Source organism: Triplophysa rosa, linkage group LG20 (assembly GCF_024868665.1).
Source record: "Triplophysa rosa linkage group LG20, Trosa_1v2, whole genome shotgun sequence".
NCBI classification, from domain to species: domain Eukaryota; kingdom Metazoa; phylum Chordata; class Actinopteri; order Cypriniformes; family Nemacheilidae; genus Triplophysa; species Triplophysa rosa.
In genome coordinates this window covers 9093629-9111569 of record NC_079909.1, presented here as the reverse complement: position 1 = coordinate 9111569, position 17941 = coordinate 9093629, and the positions used below count along the sequence as shown (strand labels likewise).

Sequence of the window (17941 nt, the reverse complement as noted above, 5' to 3'; positions counted from 1 at the left end):
TACAATTTCTGGGTCTTTCTGGCTCTGCAGAAGTTAAATTTTCTCTCCATGTCATATCATATAGCCAGTGGTGGACAGTAACGAAGTAAATTTACCTGAGTACTGTACTTAAGTACACTTTTTGAGTATCTGTACTTTACTTGAGTATTATTTTTTCTGAGTACTTGTACTTTAACTTCACTACATTTGAAAGACAAATATCATACTTTTTACTCCACTACATTTATAAAAAGGTCCAAAAGTAGAAAATGGTTTCTATGCAGCGGGGTTTCCTGTGTGCGCAATTTATCTGGCTTGCGATCTGCCAGGACCTTTTATTGTTGCCAAGTATTTCAGTTTTTCTATGCTCGCGGTTTTCCGGCAAGCTTTGAATGGCCATTTGGCAGATTTTTTTAACGCAAATCTGGCAACTCTGGGATCTTCCCCGCTAAACTAATGTAAACGTAGGCGCTGCTACACCGTTGATAGCGCTCTGAAAAGGCAAATAGAAGAATAAAAGATGAAAAAGGCACGTTAAAGTGTGGTGTAATCATCTGTGGGTTACGATCAGTCAAAGATCGTTGAAACATTGTCATGAAAATGATCGACATAACGGCTAAACGGTAAATAAGCATCACATACACCTTGAGCTACACGTGCGTGTTAACTTCTGATCTGCTGCTATATCATTTAAAGCGATTTGGAAAATGAATGATGTTTCTACTGAATTAACTATAGTTGTATTCTTGTTGAAATAAAAACAATAGAACCCTGCCCAAAATACAACATAAAATGTAATGGATTTAATGGTTATAATGGGAATTGTACTATGGATACATGTTGTCTACTTGTACGTGATGGATTCTATTGGTGGGATGGTAAATCCTATTGGAATAAAACCCCAAACACACTACAAAGAGGAATTTAATTTAAAAAAATCTCATTTGAATTCTTTAGTAAAACCACAGCAACTAAACATACCATAGTTTCATTATACTAGCTATAGTTTATGTTTGTAGTTAAATTATGGTAATACAAATGGTAATAAATCCAACAAACACATGGCTTCTACACTTAACTATTTACAAGAACCTTACTACTTACTGGTAAATTGCTGCTAAAACTGGTAAAGGGAATATACAAAATATAAGAACACTGCTCATAAATACATATAGGCCTAGGGGGCTAATTAGGCTAAATGATCATACAGGATTATATCTAAACGAAACATATATGTGCTAAACATATAAAGCTCTTAAAGGAGTTGCTCACTGCAAAATTTGCCCCCATTGACTTTCCATAGTAGGAATAAAAACTACTATGGAAAGTCAATGGGGGCAAATTTTGAAGTGAACTACTCCTTTAATACAACTGATTCTGTGAGCTACTCGGTGTATTCAGTAGGGTGCTTCAGAGGCATAAGGTATACGACAATAAAACAATGCACAACTGACATAAAGGAAATTTACTTTTAATACTTGAGTACTTTTAAAAGCACGTACTTCTGTACTTTTACTCAAGTAAGAATCTGTCTTTACAACTTTTACTTGTAGTGGAGTAATATTTGACCAGTAGTATCTGTACTTTCACTCAAATAAGGAAGTTGTGTACTTCGTCCACCTCTGCATATAGCTAGGAGAAATAATTGAGAAATTAAAGAGATCTCAACTGTGATGTTCCTCTTTTTTTATGGGGAGACTTCATAATTAATATCTAGGCAATTTTGACAGAAACTCAGACTACATAAAAACAATTCCAAACCCCTAAACCACATTTTGAATCTCAAAGCGCAAAGAAAAAAAACACACACAACTAGGAGCAGCCTAGACAATAACCTGCTCTGAAAAGATGAACAAATTTGTCCTCAAAAATGTGCCATGCTGGCTCCCAGATGTCATGTTGCCTCGATTTCAACTTCTCAACCTTTCAGCAAAAAATGTCTGAAAAGTACAGAATTCTGTTTAATCACCAGCAGTGATGGATGAGGCGTGAATGTTCACCACGCTTGGGACGAACTACTGAACGTGAAACAGATTCTTGGACAGCCTTCGCTCTGTGGACAAATTACACATCCCCGGTACAATGTGTGTCAAACGACACTCTCGTCAGCTCTTGTACAATGAGACGCCAATTGTGTGCCAGGTGATGAAGGAGATTCACAGGGAGAGCTCCGTCTAAACACTGACTTAAACCCAGGAGTGTCTGGGAAAATTGCTCCTTGACGTCTCGTCATGTTATGTATTAGGCGGCGCTAAACCCCTCCTGATGTGCTGCCAGCGGTGAGGCAGAGCAGGTGGAGGAAACCAGTCACACAGTTCAGTTCAGAGTTCTGGCCTTGTTTGGAGAGATAAAGTAAAATATACAGTATGTGGTTTGCTGATCATGTAGTTTTTCAACACTCATTTTTTCTTAATAAATGATTTTTACCTGCTGTTTGTCAGGTAAATTAACCTTGAGAAACAGGGTGAAAAAAAAGTGTTTTCTTGTAAAACAGGTTATTATGATTAGTTTAGTCACATGTTCAGAAATAATTAAAACGTTCGGCTCCGGCACGTGGTGTGGGAGGATAGTCGTTTTTTTAGACACATCCACCTTATCTGCAGGCCAACAGTTTCTTTGAACGTATTGGAGAGTGCAAAAGAACATTCAAGTGTGAAATTTACAATGTGTGATTCAAACTATTGAGACAAAGATACCATTTACAAATGTTCTCCATGAGAGCAGCTCTGTTTTATGTTCAGAGAAAACACCAGAACAGTCAACTGCGTCCTGCGTCTGTTTGGAAAACAGCAGTGTGAAACTGAATGATGTAAATAGTGTTCACTTAGATGTCATTTGTCAGACTGATGAGATGTTATTAAACAGCCTGAAGGAAATGTGAAATTAATAAACTGCATATTTTACCAAACAACAATCTAAATCTAAATGGCAATTGTGGAAAATGTCATTGTTCAGAAGCCGCTCTTACAAAGCTTAGTGCACATAACAGTAAATGTTTTATTTAAAAGGAACAGTTTACAAAATGAAAACACTGTCATCATTTACTCACCTTCATGTCTTGGTACTGTAGATTATTTGGCAGCATGCAACTTTTATGGAGCTTAATTGTTTTTAAACCTCTCTCTCTCTCTCTCTCTCTCTCTCTCTCTCTATTGCCCCACAAAGGCACTCTGGACATGATATATAATAATCAAATATAATATAAAATCAAATGATGACAGATTTTTTTGGATGCTCTACTTTAAATATAAACTATTTCTTCTATTTCATACAAGAGATAAACGGAAATGAAATAAGCAGATTTGTGACACAAAAGTAACTACAGTGTTGGTGTAAAGGTGTAGAATTATTAAATTGTGGACAGCATAGACCAGATCATTTTGAAATGTTGGAGATCACACTGAAATGTTTTGAGTTTTAACTAGACTCTGGTGAACCAGCAAAAGCACATCTGCTCTCTATTCACCTAAAACACCTGTAAGATTACAAAACATCATTTGTTCAGTGCAAAAGTTTCTATTTGTTCGCCATTGCTCATTAGATCAAAAAGATATCATTTGCGATATTTGTGTTCTATGGGTTTATCAGGCAAATAACAACACTGCAAAACGTTTTGCAGCAGGTTGCCAGTAACTTATTGAAGATTTAATTTACAATTTTGTTTTGAACATAAACTTATCTATAGTCATTCTATTTCTTTCATAAAACAAGACTAAATGTCTTAGGTCACTTTTCTTGTTGTGTAAAGGTATATAAGTTTTAAATGTTTTTACTAGAAAACAAAACAAAAATGCTTAGGAAGAATGTCATTTTTTTGCAGTGTTGCTGTGCTAATGCCAGTAATGTGACCAGTCTCTTCTTGCTCATTTTGAATTAGAAAAAGTCAAAGTGTTTTAATTTTGATTTAAGTAAAGTTGAACTCAAATTGAAAACAGTACTAATAGGAAAGCAGTATTAAGTAGTAATTAAATCTACAGTAAGTTTTACAGTGAAACGGAAACCGCTAATTAGTCTTTATGTTTTTATACCCAAATATGGGCCGGCACATTCAACTTAAAATAACAAAAATAAGATTCAAACTTTAGTGTTTCTTTGAACATTGTTATAAAAGAAACATGTCCCTAAACAACCAGATCATGAGAAGAACAGATATTTTCTGTCATCGAAGCAGTGTTGGGAAGCTTTCCATTGCTTCATCATCTCACCTCCCTCTCCTTCCCAATGGACAAAAGTCACATCTGTTATGAACACACTGTGTAGCTATATGGGGGCAGCACCATCGATGCCTGTGGCAGACAACTAGAGTTGGTACTGTATGTCGTCTTTCAAGGGTAAAATCCCCTAAATGAACTTAAACTTAACTTGAGCTGGAATAGGTCTTTAGAGTATCATCCAGTTCCTCCGATTTAAAATCTAGAGGAGGAATAAATAGAGTGATGAACATCTTTGTCTTTGTATTCTGCAGTATGGCTGTTTAAGGCTTGCTTGCGTTTTTTTATGCGGATATTGGTCTTTGTTCTTCTGTTTTAAAATACCAGCATCCTCAACAGTGCATTTAATTCAAGTTCTCTTTAAAAGTAATTTATGAATATAATTCTATAAGATATGTCAAAGCCAGTAATTTTCCGGGAAATTAGTGGTATCTTATCATTTCAGACCTCATATGAAGAAAAAGGGAGCTTTCTCTGGCAATTCTTGTGCAATCCTTTATCTTCCAAATGGTGAATTCATAGTAACACAACTGCATAGAGCAGATGGTCCATTTAAGCAATTAAAATGCTAAAACATTAAGAACTCAAATGAGGGTGACTTCCAACAATGGACAGTCAATGTTCCCGAGCCATTACATTAGCACTGATGGACACGGAACAATAATATCCCATCATTCCGAAATGAAATACCCACACTCGTCCGCAACGGCCTTGCTCTCATTTATCCAAAGGTCTCCAGACGGGGATGTCTGGTTGCCCTTTAATCAACCCAAAAAGGTGACTTGACTCAAGAGCAAAGACTATAAGGAAAGCAAATTGAGATGCTTCTCAGGTAGACGTTCCCCAAAGAGTCCGTCAGCAGATTCCTGCCCCTCCAGTGCCATGTAAGCAGAGCTGGCAGAATCTTCCGTTCACGCTTCTCCCGGCCGGCTAGCGTCACTCAGGCTGTCAGAGAACAATACAGACCTTTCACTCTTCTCCGCCACCACTGTTTCCATCTGGCACATAACAATGGCTGTCCTGGGACATTCAATCACCACCAGCAGCTGCTCTCAACCTCACAGCCTCTCGAGGTGGCAGCTCCTGTTTTCACAGGCTTCCCACTTTACCGCAGTTTCTGGCTGACTGATTCCCAGGGCAGGCGATGCATGGCAGGTTAATTTTAAAAGAATCTCCGTGTGCGATGACTCCATCTCTCATGTACGTTCTAAGAGTTGATAGCTGCCTAAAAACACTTTTTACACGCATATACATTTACAATCTTTCCATCTGCCAATGCTCCATTGCTTGCTGTACTTGGTGGAATATTCTACTACAGTACAAAACATCACAATCTGGGGTGACATCATGCATGGCACACATAAATGAATCTATCAATTACAGTACGGTTCAGTGTGCTTGTCTGAGATAAACGCTTAAATCTTTCTTCATATCTCTTCTTTAGACAAATTCCATTGAATCGTCCAATCATGACGGCTTCTCATTACAGTAAATGCAGATTTAGCCTCTGATGGTGTCATTTGCACAGAGGTCATTTGCCGTCAAGTTTAGTTGCATTTTTTATTCAAAATAAATGATCAGTTGCTCAATATATTAAACAACCATATATATTAAGTTCTCTTTGCGCACTAACTACAAGCTCAGAAATAAAGATGCTAAACCATTTATTCTTGGTGCAGCAATAATATTTTATAGAAAAAACCTAATACATGGCCAAACACCCACATGAAGGGAATAAGTGACTTCAGATGTAGATTTTAAAGGAGTACACTAGGCAGTAGAAACAGAGGCTCTGGACCCCAGAGAGTTGGTATGCCGCATGCAACCCCTGAGGGTGATGGAGTGTGCTCGTACCTGCGGCTCAAATGATCGATGCCAGGGTGCCGTGCCAGGCTGAGTGGAACTGACTCAAACACACCCCGCTCAGCTCAGCCCCCTCTGTCCTCCCGTCAACCCGCCCCAGCTGTGGTTGTAAAGGTGGGGTTGAAAAATGAGCATGGAACGTTACACGCTGCGCTGACAGAACTCCCAAGACGCCTCAGCATGCAGAAAAAGAGAGTTCGGCCCGGGCCCGAGGTCCTACGGGACCTGCAGGTGTATGGAAGCGTGACACCGCCGATACAATGACGCTGGCCTTAGAGAGGAACCTGGGGATTTTAAGTGCGCTAGAGACCATCAGACAGCAACGAGACCCGACTCTCGCACCCCATCAATTCACGTCTACCTCCACCCATTTAAACTGGCATCGGGGGGCTCTGCGAGTTTATTTTCCCTAAGAAATCTGGATCACCAAGTTAACAATGTCCACATATGTTATTTCGGTTGAATGCTAAAGCGTACTGGAACAGCAGTCTGCTGGTGACTACAGGTCATGTGATGTAAAAGAAACCCTCAAGAGGCATACGTACACGAATACACGTACATTAATGCTGACTTTATGGTCACAGAGCACACAGGCAGAAAATGGCAACCCTTACGGCATCGTTATAGGGCCAATGTGTCTACAAACTTGGAAAGTAGGACATATTTGTACAAGACGCCCTCTGGAGGTTACAGTAGGCATTAAAAGTGGGTATAGAACATTGGGAGAATAAGTCTCTATAACACACATGACAAAGTTATGAATTACAGCATGAACGGTTCATTCGTATTCATCAAAGAATACTTACCTTACAACATACTTAAATGCAATACACACACATTATGAATAAATGATCAAAATCATGTCAACTTGAAAAATGTTATGCCTCCGACTGATGTAGAACTAATCTTAAACCAAGAAACATATGGGACCGGAGGCAATTGTAACACACTTCATATTTCCCTCATAACTGACAGACTACACAAACCTACCTGCCATCATTTTGCAATCAGAGTACACTCTTAAAAATGAAGGTGCTTCAAAAGGTTCTTCGATGCCATAGAAGAACCATTTTTTGTCTAAATGGTTCCATAAAGAACCTTTAACATCCGAATAACATTTCTGTTTCACAAAAGGTTCTTCAGATTATGGAAAGGTAAGAAAGAGATGGTTCTTTCACTAAATGGTTCTTTGTTGAACCAAAAATGGTTCTTCTATGGCAGCACTGTGAAGAACCTTTTAAGCGCCTTTCTTTTTAAGAGTGTAACTCCATTAAAAAAAATCACACATGAGATCTCTCAAATATCTCAGATTTCTCTACAAGACATCAATAGGCTTAAATGGAAAGCGAAATGTGTCTCATTTGTTTCATTTGAGAAAAAACCCCAGAAATCTCACAGATGTCTCTGTTAGAGTTTCAGAAGAGACATCAATAATGTCAGATTTGCAGCGTCTGCAATCAAACGTCAACATTATGGAAGATTTCAGTATGAATTAATTTCTCATTACATCTAATTCCAGATTATTTCACATTTACAACCTACAGTAATTTTACAGCTCCATGCTCTTATTGTATGTTAACAATGGTATTGTTATTATTTCTCTTAAACATGAAAAACAAAGTTAATGAAAATGAAACACATAAATTCTTCTGAGATGTGAAAGATCAACCTTTGGTCAGTAACATTTTCTTCTGGGCTGTCCTATTGTAAGACAATTATTTGAATTATGACACTAGACTAAATTCATTATAATTTGCACATTATTCTATATTATTATTCTAAATTATACTTATATTCTATAAGTCATAAAGTTTCATGTGTTTTATACTAAATGAATTCTCAGAGGAGACTTTTATTATTGGTCATTATTTCTTTCATATCTCATGATGAAATGTGATGGTGTTTGGCGACATCACGTGTGATTTTAGTCATTTTCTCAGGGGAAATATATAGGACACTTAATCAACCATTTTCCTTTAATCTTACAGATATCCGAAAAATTGAGACATTAAAGAGATGTCATCAGTAATTTTTCTACATGATGGATAACATCTTAACAACTTTAAATTCAACACGTCATACACAGTATCCACCAGCTGTTTAGTTTAAACAAACGACCTCTAAAAACATCAAAGGCAACATCTAAACACATTTAGGCATTCAAATAAAATCATTTCTAGCTCTCTTAACACAGCATGTGCTGCAACACTTATAACCGTTTCTGACAGCATAACCCTTTCTGTCATCTCAAAAGATCCAGGTTAATCTCATGGTGAGAAATACCCACCACAACGTGTATGTGTGTGAAACGTCTTGGTTACGGATGTAACCTCAATTCCCTTATGGAGGGAACGAGACGTTGTGTTGAGCCGACAAATGGGGTTCGCTCTTGAGAACCTATCAACTTCTGACTAGTTTAGAAAAGGCCAATGAAATTGGCGAATGAAATTTGCATGCCGGACTCCGCCCCCGGATATCCGGGTATAAAAGGGAGACGGCGTGCTGCATTCATTCACCTTTTGGTCTGAGGAGCCTGAGCATCCCTCGACTGCTGCGGCGGGCGGCCAGCGTTGTGGCAAGAAGTACACAACGTCTCGTTCCCTCCATCAGGGAACTGAGGTTACATCCGTAACCAAGACATTCCCTTTCTGTCGGTCTCTCGACGTTGTGTCGAGCCGACAGATGGGGTTCCTATGGAAAACGCCACAGCGCTGTGCCGCGTCACAATCTCCAGCGGAGCGACGCTGACTGGCCTGGGCGAGTCAGACGAGCGCTAGCACGAAATTGTAACCGTCCAGTGGAGAGGTAGGGGGTCCCAGAGCTTTTGAAGAAAAGGTGGGAAGCCCCAACCGATCTAGGTGCCGGAGCACCAGGTCCCTGTGTGTACACAACAGTTCTCGCGAGTGTGCCAAGATGAGCCAGTCGTCGAGATAGTTCAGTACCCACACACCTCTTTCCCTGAGGGGAAGGAGGGCGGTTTCCACGATCTTCGTGAAGACACGTGGAGACAGGGACAGACCGAAGGGGAGGACCCTGTACTGATATGCCCGCCCCTCGAAAGCGAACCGTAGGAACGGTCGATGTCAAGGTGGGATCGAGACATGAAAGTATGCATCCTTCAGGTCGATTGCCATGAACCAGTCCTGACATCTGACAGACGTCAGGATGTGCTTCTGCGTGATCCTCCTGAATGGCAGCTTGCTTGTTCATGGCACACAGATCTTTCTTGGGACAATGAAGTACGGGCTGTAAAACCCGTTGAACATCTCAGCTGGTAGGACGGGCTCGATCGCTCCCTTCGCCAGAAGGGTGGCAACCTCGGCCCAAAGCACGGGCGCATCCCCACCTCTGACTGAGGTAGAGAGGATGCCCCGAAACTTGGGAGGGCGTCTGGTGAACTGGATCGCGTAGCCAAGACGGATCGTCCTCCCTAGCCAGCCTGACGGCCTGGGAAGCTGAGCCAAGCTCCCAGGAACCGAGACAGGGGACTAGGGGTTTGATCTGCTTCATTGCCCCAGCGGGGGGTGGTTCGATGGCCAGCAATACGGATCCCTTGCCGGGGGAGGGCCCCCGGGGAGGAGATCGGCTCTGCTGTTTTTCCTGCCTGGTGATTGCGCAGCTCAACGCACTGTCTGACTGAGAGTGCTGAGGGCTGGTGCTTATACTCAACATTGTGCTTCGCCATGGCACAACGTCGAGTTGCCGTCCACCGTCGTGCCGAGGGTGGGAGCGGCTGTAATGACCCAGAGAGAGAGGAAACTCTTTTTGTGAGTAAGTGGGCGTTAGCCCCCCGGAGGGGGCCAGCAGGTGGTGAGACGGGGCAGGAACCGTCCCTCTCCGATCCCCTAACGATGGAGTGGCTGGGGTCGAGCTCGATGTTATTCTCGATCTCCCTGGGGTCTTCCCATGAGGGCCGCTTTCGCCGAGGCTGCTGATGGGGCGATGGTCTCCTCTTCGATGTCTCTTCCGGGGGGGGGGGGCGCCAGAGCCGGAGGGCGTCGAAGAGGACCAGGGCTGCTGGGAAGCAGACGTTGCACGGGACTCGACGGCCGAGGGCGGCCGAGTCGCGGCGGGGGGATATGCTTGATATCCTCTGTCTGCTTCTTTACTGTCGAGAACTGCGGCTCGACAGTATCTCCAAACAGCCCCCCCCTTTGCGTGCAAAAAAAGAAAAAGAAAGCGGACCTTCTCGGCGTTACTCATCTGTGCAAGGTTCGGCCAGAGGTGTCTCTCATGGACCACAAGTGTGGACATCGCCCGACCCAGGGCCCGCGCGGAATTCCTGCATAAGCGCTGGGTCGGTCTTACCCTCGTGGAGCTCTCTCAACGCCTTGGCCTGGCAGGAGCCATAGCGTGGAGAGAGGAGGCAGCTTGGTCCGCCGCAATGTAAGCTCTCGACACCAGAGATGCCGAGACCCCACATGCTTTGGACGGGAGTCTAGGTCGAGCCCCCCAGATGGCCGCCGCCTGCGGGCATGAGTGTACCGCGGCGGCACACTCCACCTGGGGGACATCGGCGTAACCTCTAGCTGCCTCACCCTCGAGGGAAGAGAGGGTGACAGAACTTTGTTTGACGTGAACATGCCGGCTAGGAGCCGCGCTCAACCCCGAGGTGCCATGTAGCCAGCCGCGAGTGCTGGGAGAGGCAGTGCGGGCACTGCAACCCAACGCTCACGGCGGCCTGAGAAAGCATGGCTGACATTTCGACGTCCGCTTCTTCCTGGGCTCGACCCCCCGAGGGAGGGAGCCCAAGGAATCGTCGGAGTCGGATGGCAGTACGTCACCCCCCGATGCTGCAAGAGACATATCATCACGCATCGTATCCGAATAAGTGTTTGAGGAACAAGACGGTGGGACCGTCTCCTAGGGAACGGTCAGATGAGCGAGACGAGGTGCGAACGGTCCGTGAGCCAGTGGCTGGCAGATAAACACTCACAGTAATCCTCATATCACCCTCGCTGCTTGCCGTAGCGGGCGGCAGGGCCGTAGTCCTGCCGTCATGGAACGGGGAGCAGACGAGGTGGTGGCTGAGTCCCGTAGGAACACAGCCACCTGTGACGCAATGTCTGAATCGTCAACCGCCCGCACTGCGGGCAGGACGTATCCACAACGTCTGCCCCAGCGTACTGGAAGCAGACATCGTGTCCGTCCCCCTCCTCGATGAGTGTGTTGCACCCATGAGAACAGCGGGACATGCCACGCTGGAGAAATTTGCTCTTTTAGAGAAAAAAACTCGAACACTTCTGGAACTGCCGAGACGCCCAGGGGAAGTCGCTGCAGGAAGGGACCATCCGCTGCACCACGTCATAAGATTCCAGCAGTAATTCGGCGTAGAGATTGAAGTCTCGAAGTCGATCAGTGTGAAGGCTCCAAAGAACAAAAGGTGAATGAATGCAGCACGCCGGCTCCCTTTTATACCCGGATATCCGGGGGCGGAGTCCGGCATGCAAATTTCATTCGCCAATTTCATTGGCCTTTTCTAAACTAGTCAGAAGTTGATAGGTTCTCAACAGCGAACCCCATCTGTCGGCTCAACACAACGTCGAGAGACCGACAGAAAGGGAAATGTGTTTGAGTGTTCTTGCAGCTAGAGATCTTACCCTCTCTGTCTTGATTTATTATTCATGGAAGTTTTCCAACCTTTCTGCCCATTGTGCTGAAAAATACAATATTTTGACACTTCCAATTCTGCTCTGTGAATTTAAAACCGCACTAAAGATTTTCCCTCCTCAGGTTCTGCAGACTGTGGCCGTATCTAATGTTTCCTGCATATCATGTTGGAATGTGAGGTTTGAGGAGACTAAACAATAAGAGGACACAGTTCCAGAGCCTCTCATCCGTTGTTGTTCCATGTGTCTTTTTTGTCATTGCTGGTCTGTCTTCAAGCGACCTGAATAATTCATGATGCAGAACAATATCTTTTTGACTGTGATGAGGAACTTTTATGAAGCTCGTATTTCTTGCCGCCGTTAGGAAAGAAATAGTTTATTAAAGCTCCATCCTGTTTCATCTTTATTTTATAACATTTTTTGCGGGTGTTATGTTGAGTGTGAACACGTGTGCTGCTCCTCCAGAGCGCCGGGGTGAGAAAATGATGCTGTCAGATGGTGTGTTTGGACCAAACGATCAGCGTCTGTGGGCTGAAGGTCTGTCAAGGTTTCATAATGTGACTCAGCGAACGTTGGAGGGCCTGGAGAACGTTTACACGTCTGACATTTGTCATCAGTTTCATATCGACCAAAAATACTGTAGTAATAACTTCAAGTGAACATTGTTATTTGATATTGACAGTTCTTTGCGTGAGAATGTAATCTTCAAAGAACAGAAAGTTCAGGATTAAACTTGCCCCGAAGGATTTAAAGTAGATTTTATGCTGTTTCAGGAGCGTTTTTCTATTTGCATAAACAGCAAAACAGTCAACAAAAGTAAAGCCATTACTGGCAATGAGAAGTTTTGCACTTTATTTCCTTCCTGCATTAGTCTCTGGAGTTCTGCTATGTGTCGCTGTGTAAGTAACTGTGAAAAGTGATCCAGACTGCTTATCTTCTATTCTAGACCTCTTCTGACCATTTCAAAGTCAGAAAGAAAATTCCACCAACAGCAAACAAACAAATCTGCAGTGTTGGACTGATGAAGGAGAGTAGTCTTACCTTGGCAATAGTCTCGTGGAGTTTGAATGCTGGATCCAAGGTTTCTCTTAATGAAGACTCGGGAGGGTAAAAGGCCTCAGTGAGAAAATACCCTCTCTAGGGTTAAACAAAAATGAGAAGAATCAAAATTTAATACAAACAGGCAAACAATGGTTTTGAGCACAGATAAGTAAAAGATGCATAATTCATATGCAAATACAAAACAGAAGTATTGTCATAAGTATAACTTGGATAACTATGTAAAACTGTAAAACTCATAGGTGCTGTTATGCAGCGAGGCAAGAGTAAAGATCTTTGCACATACAGTCCGAAATTTTCATATGCGTTTTTCATATTTGCTCTTGTTTGTACGGTGTCTCTCAATTGTTAAAAAAGGCCACTCAAAATGCTTGAAATCGAACCCGGTCCGAATTTTTTATGACGGATGAAAATATCGGAGGCAGTGTGTAAATGTGATTGACACAACGTGAGGTCGTATTTATTTTTTTAACGTGCGGAAATTTCGGACGCAAATTTCGGACTCAATGTGCAATGGGCTTAACACTACTGGACTTGAAAACGATTCATTTGACATGGAACATTATACACCGCAAAAATATCCTCATCAGTTGAATGAAATTACATGAAAAATGTTCACATACAATTATTGCATTAATATAGCTGTATCTGATCATGTTAAATGCAATAAAATGCAAAAAACATTTTCGATTGGAAATATCATGTTTGTTATAGCAAATTTCAAACTTTACTCTCATTAAATGTTCAACCTGGACAAATTACATTTCTTCAATGAAACAAAAAGACATACGTTTATGAGTGTCTCATATTTTAATTGACCTAAAATTGACAATTTATGGCCATCAAATGAATGCCCGTGGGGTTTAAGGGACAAAAAATCATTAATTATTCCAAGTAAGTTTCATCTCATTACATGTCGTCGCTGTCCTTCTGAAACCGCAAAATGTCCAAATTCTCTGTTTTTCAGGAAATGGAAAAAACACTGTACTTTTATAATGACTGTTTTGTCAAAGTAAACACTTTTTAATCATTATTATTAAGAATTTGCAAAACCCAGTGACAAACATAAAGGGTGACTAATAAAAATGTGGAGATACGAGGTTTCAGAAGGACATGCAGTGATGCACAACCTGGACAATTCATATTTCTCCAATGAAACAGAAAGACATCTGTTTGTGGTCATTCAAAGAACCGTAAAAAAATGTAGTCGGGTGCATAATATGACAACTTTCCCTGCAGAAGCTTTTGCATTGAACTGCACAAATGTGCATGCAGTAAACAATATTTTTTTGCATAGTACTTAATTTCTGAAAAAAGAAAAGACTGCTGGGCGAAAGTTACGTCACCTGATTAATATTCATGAGCTGATAATGTCTACAATGTGCAAAGACTTCTGAAAGCTATAATCACTCTCTTCTCTGCTATGCATAGATTCACAAAGCGTGGCTAAAGAAAAGAGGTTTGGGTTTTCAGCGTGACACTCATTGAAAGGCAAGCGTGTCATAAGGCATCTACAAGTTGATGGCCGCTGTTTGCATCGCTCTCTTTGTAGTGGCCACGCAGAGAGACACAACAAAGACTGATTCACATGGAAGATTAGAGGCATTAGACCCAGCGCCTATCTTCCCACACAGCTTTTCATCTCACTTAAGAGCAGACCTAGATATTTTGAAGTGCAGAAGCCTCGCCGGGGGTTAAAACTACGACAATTGTGTAGCGACATCTTCCATAAATTAGTTCAGATGATCTCCTGCAGACAAAAAGCAAACGTGGAACATTTTCATCTGTATCCCTCCACACTTCAACAGCCTGGTGAGCGGAAATCATTTTCCTCCCATAATCTGGGTGATCGGCTGCTAGAGGAGGAGCCGGGCCCTTCACTGGCCTTTTGAATGATTCACTCCAAAGATCTGACAGAAGATTGGTGCTCTTAAAATATAGCGAAATAAATAAACAAACAAACACACAGCTCTCAGCATAATAACCCGGACCGCAGGTACATGTGGGCAAGGCTGTGCTTACGTTATTCAGAAAATATATTTTTTTGACAAGGTGAATTTGTTTCTTTTGACAAAGCAAATGAGACCCAGGGTTCACCCCAGGGCTTCAATGAGATCTGACAGTCAAAGCTCAACCGTCTGAACGTGTGGTGGGAAAACACTTTCTGTTTATACTGTGCACACAAAACTGCCTTGTTACGACCACTGGCCAGTTGGTGAGAAATTCTGCAACTACCTATTAAAATTCAACAGCCGCATATTACGGTTTAGAGACCCAATAAAACGTAATTTGCAATACAAAATGCTTTTCTCACCAATAAGACAATAAAAATTCCTGGATATCTTTATTCAGTCGTTAAACATAAACTGCAATAAATATGTAAACAGGATCTATTTTAATCTCTGGTAAACATCCAAACCTCAGAAATAATGAGCTGAGCTTTGTGTGGGCAGTATTAAAGGTGCCAGAGTTAGATTATGTCAGATATTATTGCATTTTATAAAACAAACAGACCAAAAAAAAACATCACCAGAGAACTATATTTATCACATTAGAACTACACAGAACAAAAATATCTAATAACTCCCACAGATTTTCCTCAAGTACCGAGAGAACTAATGCACATTCAAAAGTCTGTTTATATATTTCAATTGATATATAAACATTTCTATACATTTCAATTGATTTGTTCATCCGTCTGTCTATTAATGCGTAAACTGTTTGTTAGACTGAACTTTTGGTTAATTGAACTACATGCTTGCAAGGTCACATCACAGCAATAAAATGATTTTTGCTGTAAACATTTGTGAGGATGTAACAAGCAACCTAGTAGAACTCATGACAGGAGGGGTTATTTATAGTTCACCCAAAAATGAAAATTCTGTCATCATTTATTCTCTTTTCATTTCAAACCTGTATGACTTACTTTCTTCTGCTGAACACAAAAGAAGATTTTTTGAAGAATAACCGAACATTTTTGCGTGAACTATCCTTTTAATTTTTGTGTGGTTGCAAGTGTATGAGAGAGAGAGAGAGAGAGGTTCCAGTTGGATCTGGTAGAAAGAAAAAATCTGTGTCGCTGTCATGGTGAAACACACACAGTTTGTGTAAGCTGGAAAATGAGGCTTTGAATGCAGTAATCAGCATGTGACTGGATTTCTGCCTGCTCTGAGAATTTCAGGCCCAACGTCTGGGACACTCTCACCGGCGGTGTTCAGAGCTATTTAGTGCACCATCATCTCCCAGTAACCAGAACTAATGGTCTTTTGTTGGCATGAAGCAATATGAATATTCATTGACAATGGGAGAGTGATAACAAGACGCAGCTCAGAGAAGAGGATCTCAGCTGTGTTTACATGCATCTCACTAACACAATCAGCCATAGACCTCAGAGGAAAAGCTGAGTGAGATCAGGTGATACAAGCATTTCACAATGGCAATGTTTTGTCAAAAGAATGTGCAGTGTGCTAACATAAAATTTAATGGGTTCATTTAAACCCAAATTGTTATATGACTGCTAATATGATTAATTTACAACCAATAAAAGTACGAGTTAAGTAAAGTAGAAAACCCAATAAAAGGAAAGAGGAAAGAAAAGAAACTAATCACTGTAAAATTGACAATTGCATTACCACAGTTTCAGACACACACCAAAAAATGAAATGAACCAATCAAGCACGTCTAACCTAAACCAAAACATGTCAATCAAATAATTTTAAGCAGACAAAGCATTTCACAACTACCAGCTTTTCAGTCATAGGGGACAAATCGAGGACCTGGCAACATCGCTGGGCGAGCAGGTACAGTAGATAGAAGAAAAGATGATGAAACTCCCCCAAGAAAGAGGAAAAGAGCATATATAAGCCCTACACACTTGTTTGTTTGAGACTATCTGTCTAATCACAAAAAAATAGATTGGAATTATAATTAGACTATAATTAAAACATCAAAGCTTCACTTAATGGCTTAAGTCATAAAAAGAAAGTTGTGTCATTATATTATCACCCCTTCTTGGTTTAACTTGAAATCGAGAAAGCCGCTAATAAAAGATTATTAAAAAAGCAATTAAAAAATTAAGTAATTACATTTTTTTATATTGTGATTTTTTTATGTGGCACTAATAGGATGCAAGTCTGTAAATAGGATTTATGTAGCTCTTTTTTGTTATTTTTGAAGATTTCCTGTAATCTACTGCAAAAACAACAGCATACGGGTCTGTAACATACTGAAGGCAAGTCATAATCAGACTACTCATCTCCAACAGTGTTCAACTCCGCAATGCTGATATTTGGTCTGTTCATCACTGCTACAATAACATTAGCCTCTCATAAATTCATAAATTATAATTAATTAAAGCTTGTTAGCGCAATCCCATACTCAGGAGTCTTAAATGTGGGTGTGAAAAATGATGAAATAAATCAGCCTTGCCATTGGCTCTCTTTGATAATGCTCAACTCCATATAAAAATTGTGGCATTTATGCATCCACAGGTGAAGGTGATAAGACAGAGAAACTGAAATAATTAAATGAGCCGACCGCAGGAAGCCATTAAAGATGACTATTAACTAATCAATAAAACCCAGGTGCAGTTTCCATTACAGAGGATTTTCCATTTTAACAGATAACCAGGGTGGCATCATTGAACAAGCCAGACTGGTTTCCGATAAAATAATGTTTTCTCTAAGCGCTATGAACAGTATATTTTATACATATTACCTGTGAGAAAAAAAAGTCACAAAGTAAACAGGTACACTATTTTATGTTAAAATATAAGCTAACATACAGTATACAATCCATAAAATATAGGTATTGATATCACATTTTCTATATGTACTGTGCAAATGTGTCTAGCATTTTGGACATGATAAACATAATAATTTTCATTAGAAAGCTGAGACTGGATTAATGGAATTGATGGAAGGCAAGACAATTTTACTCAAAATGTGTTCAAGGTAACACAAAATGAGCACATCTGAATTGTTTTTGAGTCCTTTGAGTTCATAGGTTTACTTTGTCCACCATCACATTTATGTAACACAGTAAATGCATCGACCTAATCTGACATTATATGATACAACAGTAATGGAACGTTACAAAACTATTATCTTTTAAAATGATCATTCATAATTCATCCATTTGAAGCAAATCCCAATCATTTAATTTAAATGTACCTGCCATTAAAAAGACCTTTGCAGAAAGAGATTTCCAATCAATGACTGA

General features: G+C 40.9%; 1 protein-coding gene across 7 annotated transcripts in view; it reads right to left on the bottom strand.

The window, feature by feature from the left end:
- Nucleotides 1–17941, bottom strand: part of LOC130571242 (inactive N-acetylated-alpha-linked acidic dipeptidase-like protein 2) — a 218607-nt gene that overhangs the window by 30485 nt on the left and 170181 nt on the right. For all 7 annotated transcript variants that reach the window (XM_057362095.1, XM_057362090.1, XM_057362091.1 and 4 more), the window contains one exon: nt 12704–12799. In XM_057362095.1, the coding sequence (XP_057218078.1) occupies nt 12704–12799 (96 nt within the window). The remainder of the gene's footprint in view (nt 1–12703; nt 12800–17941) is intronic.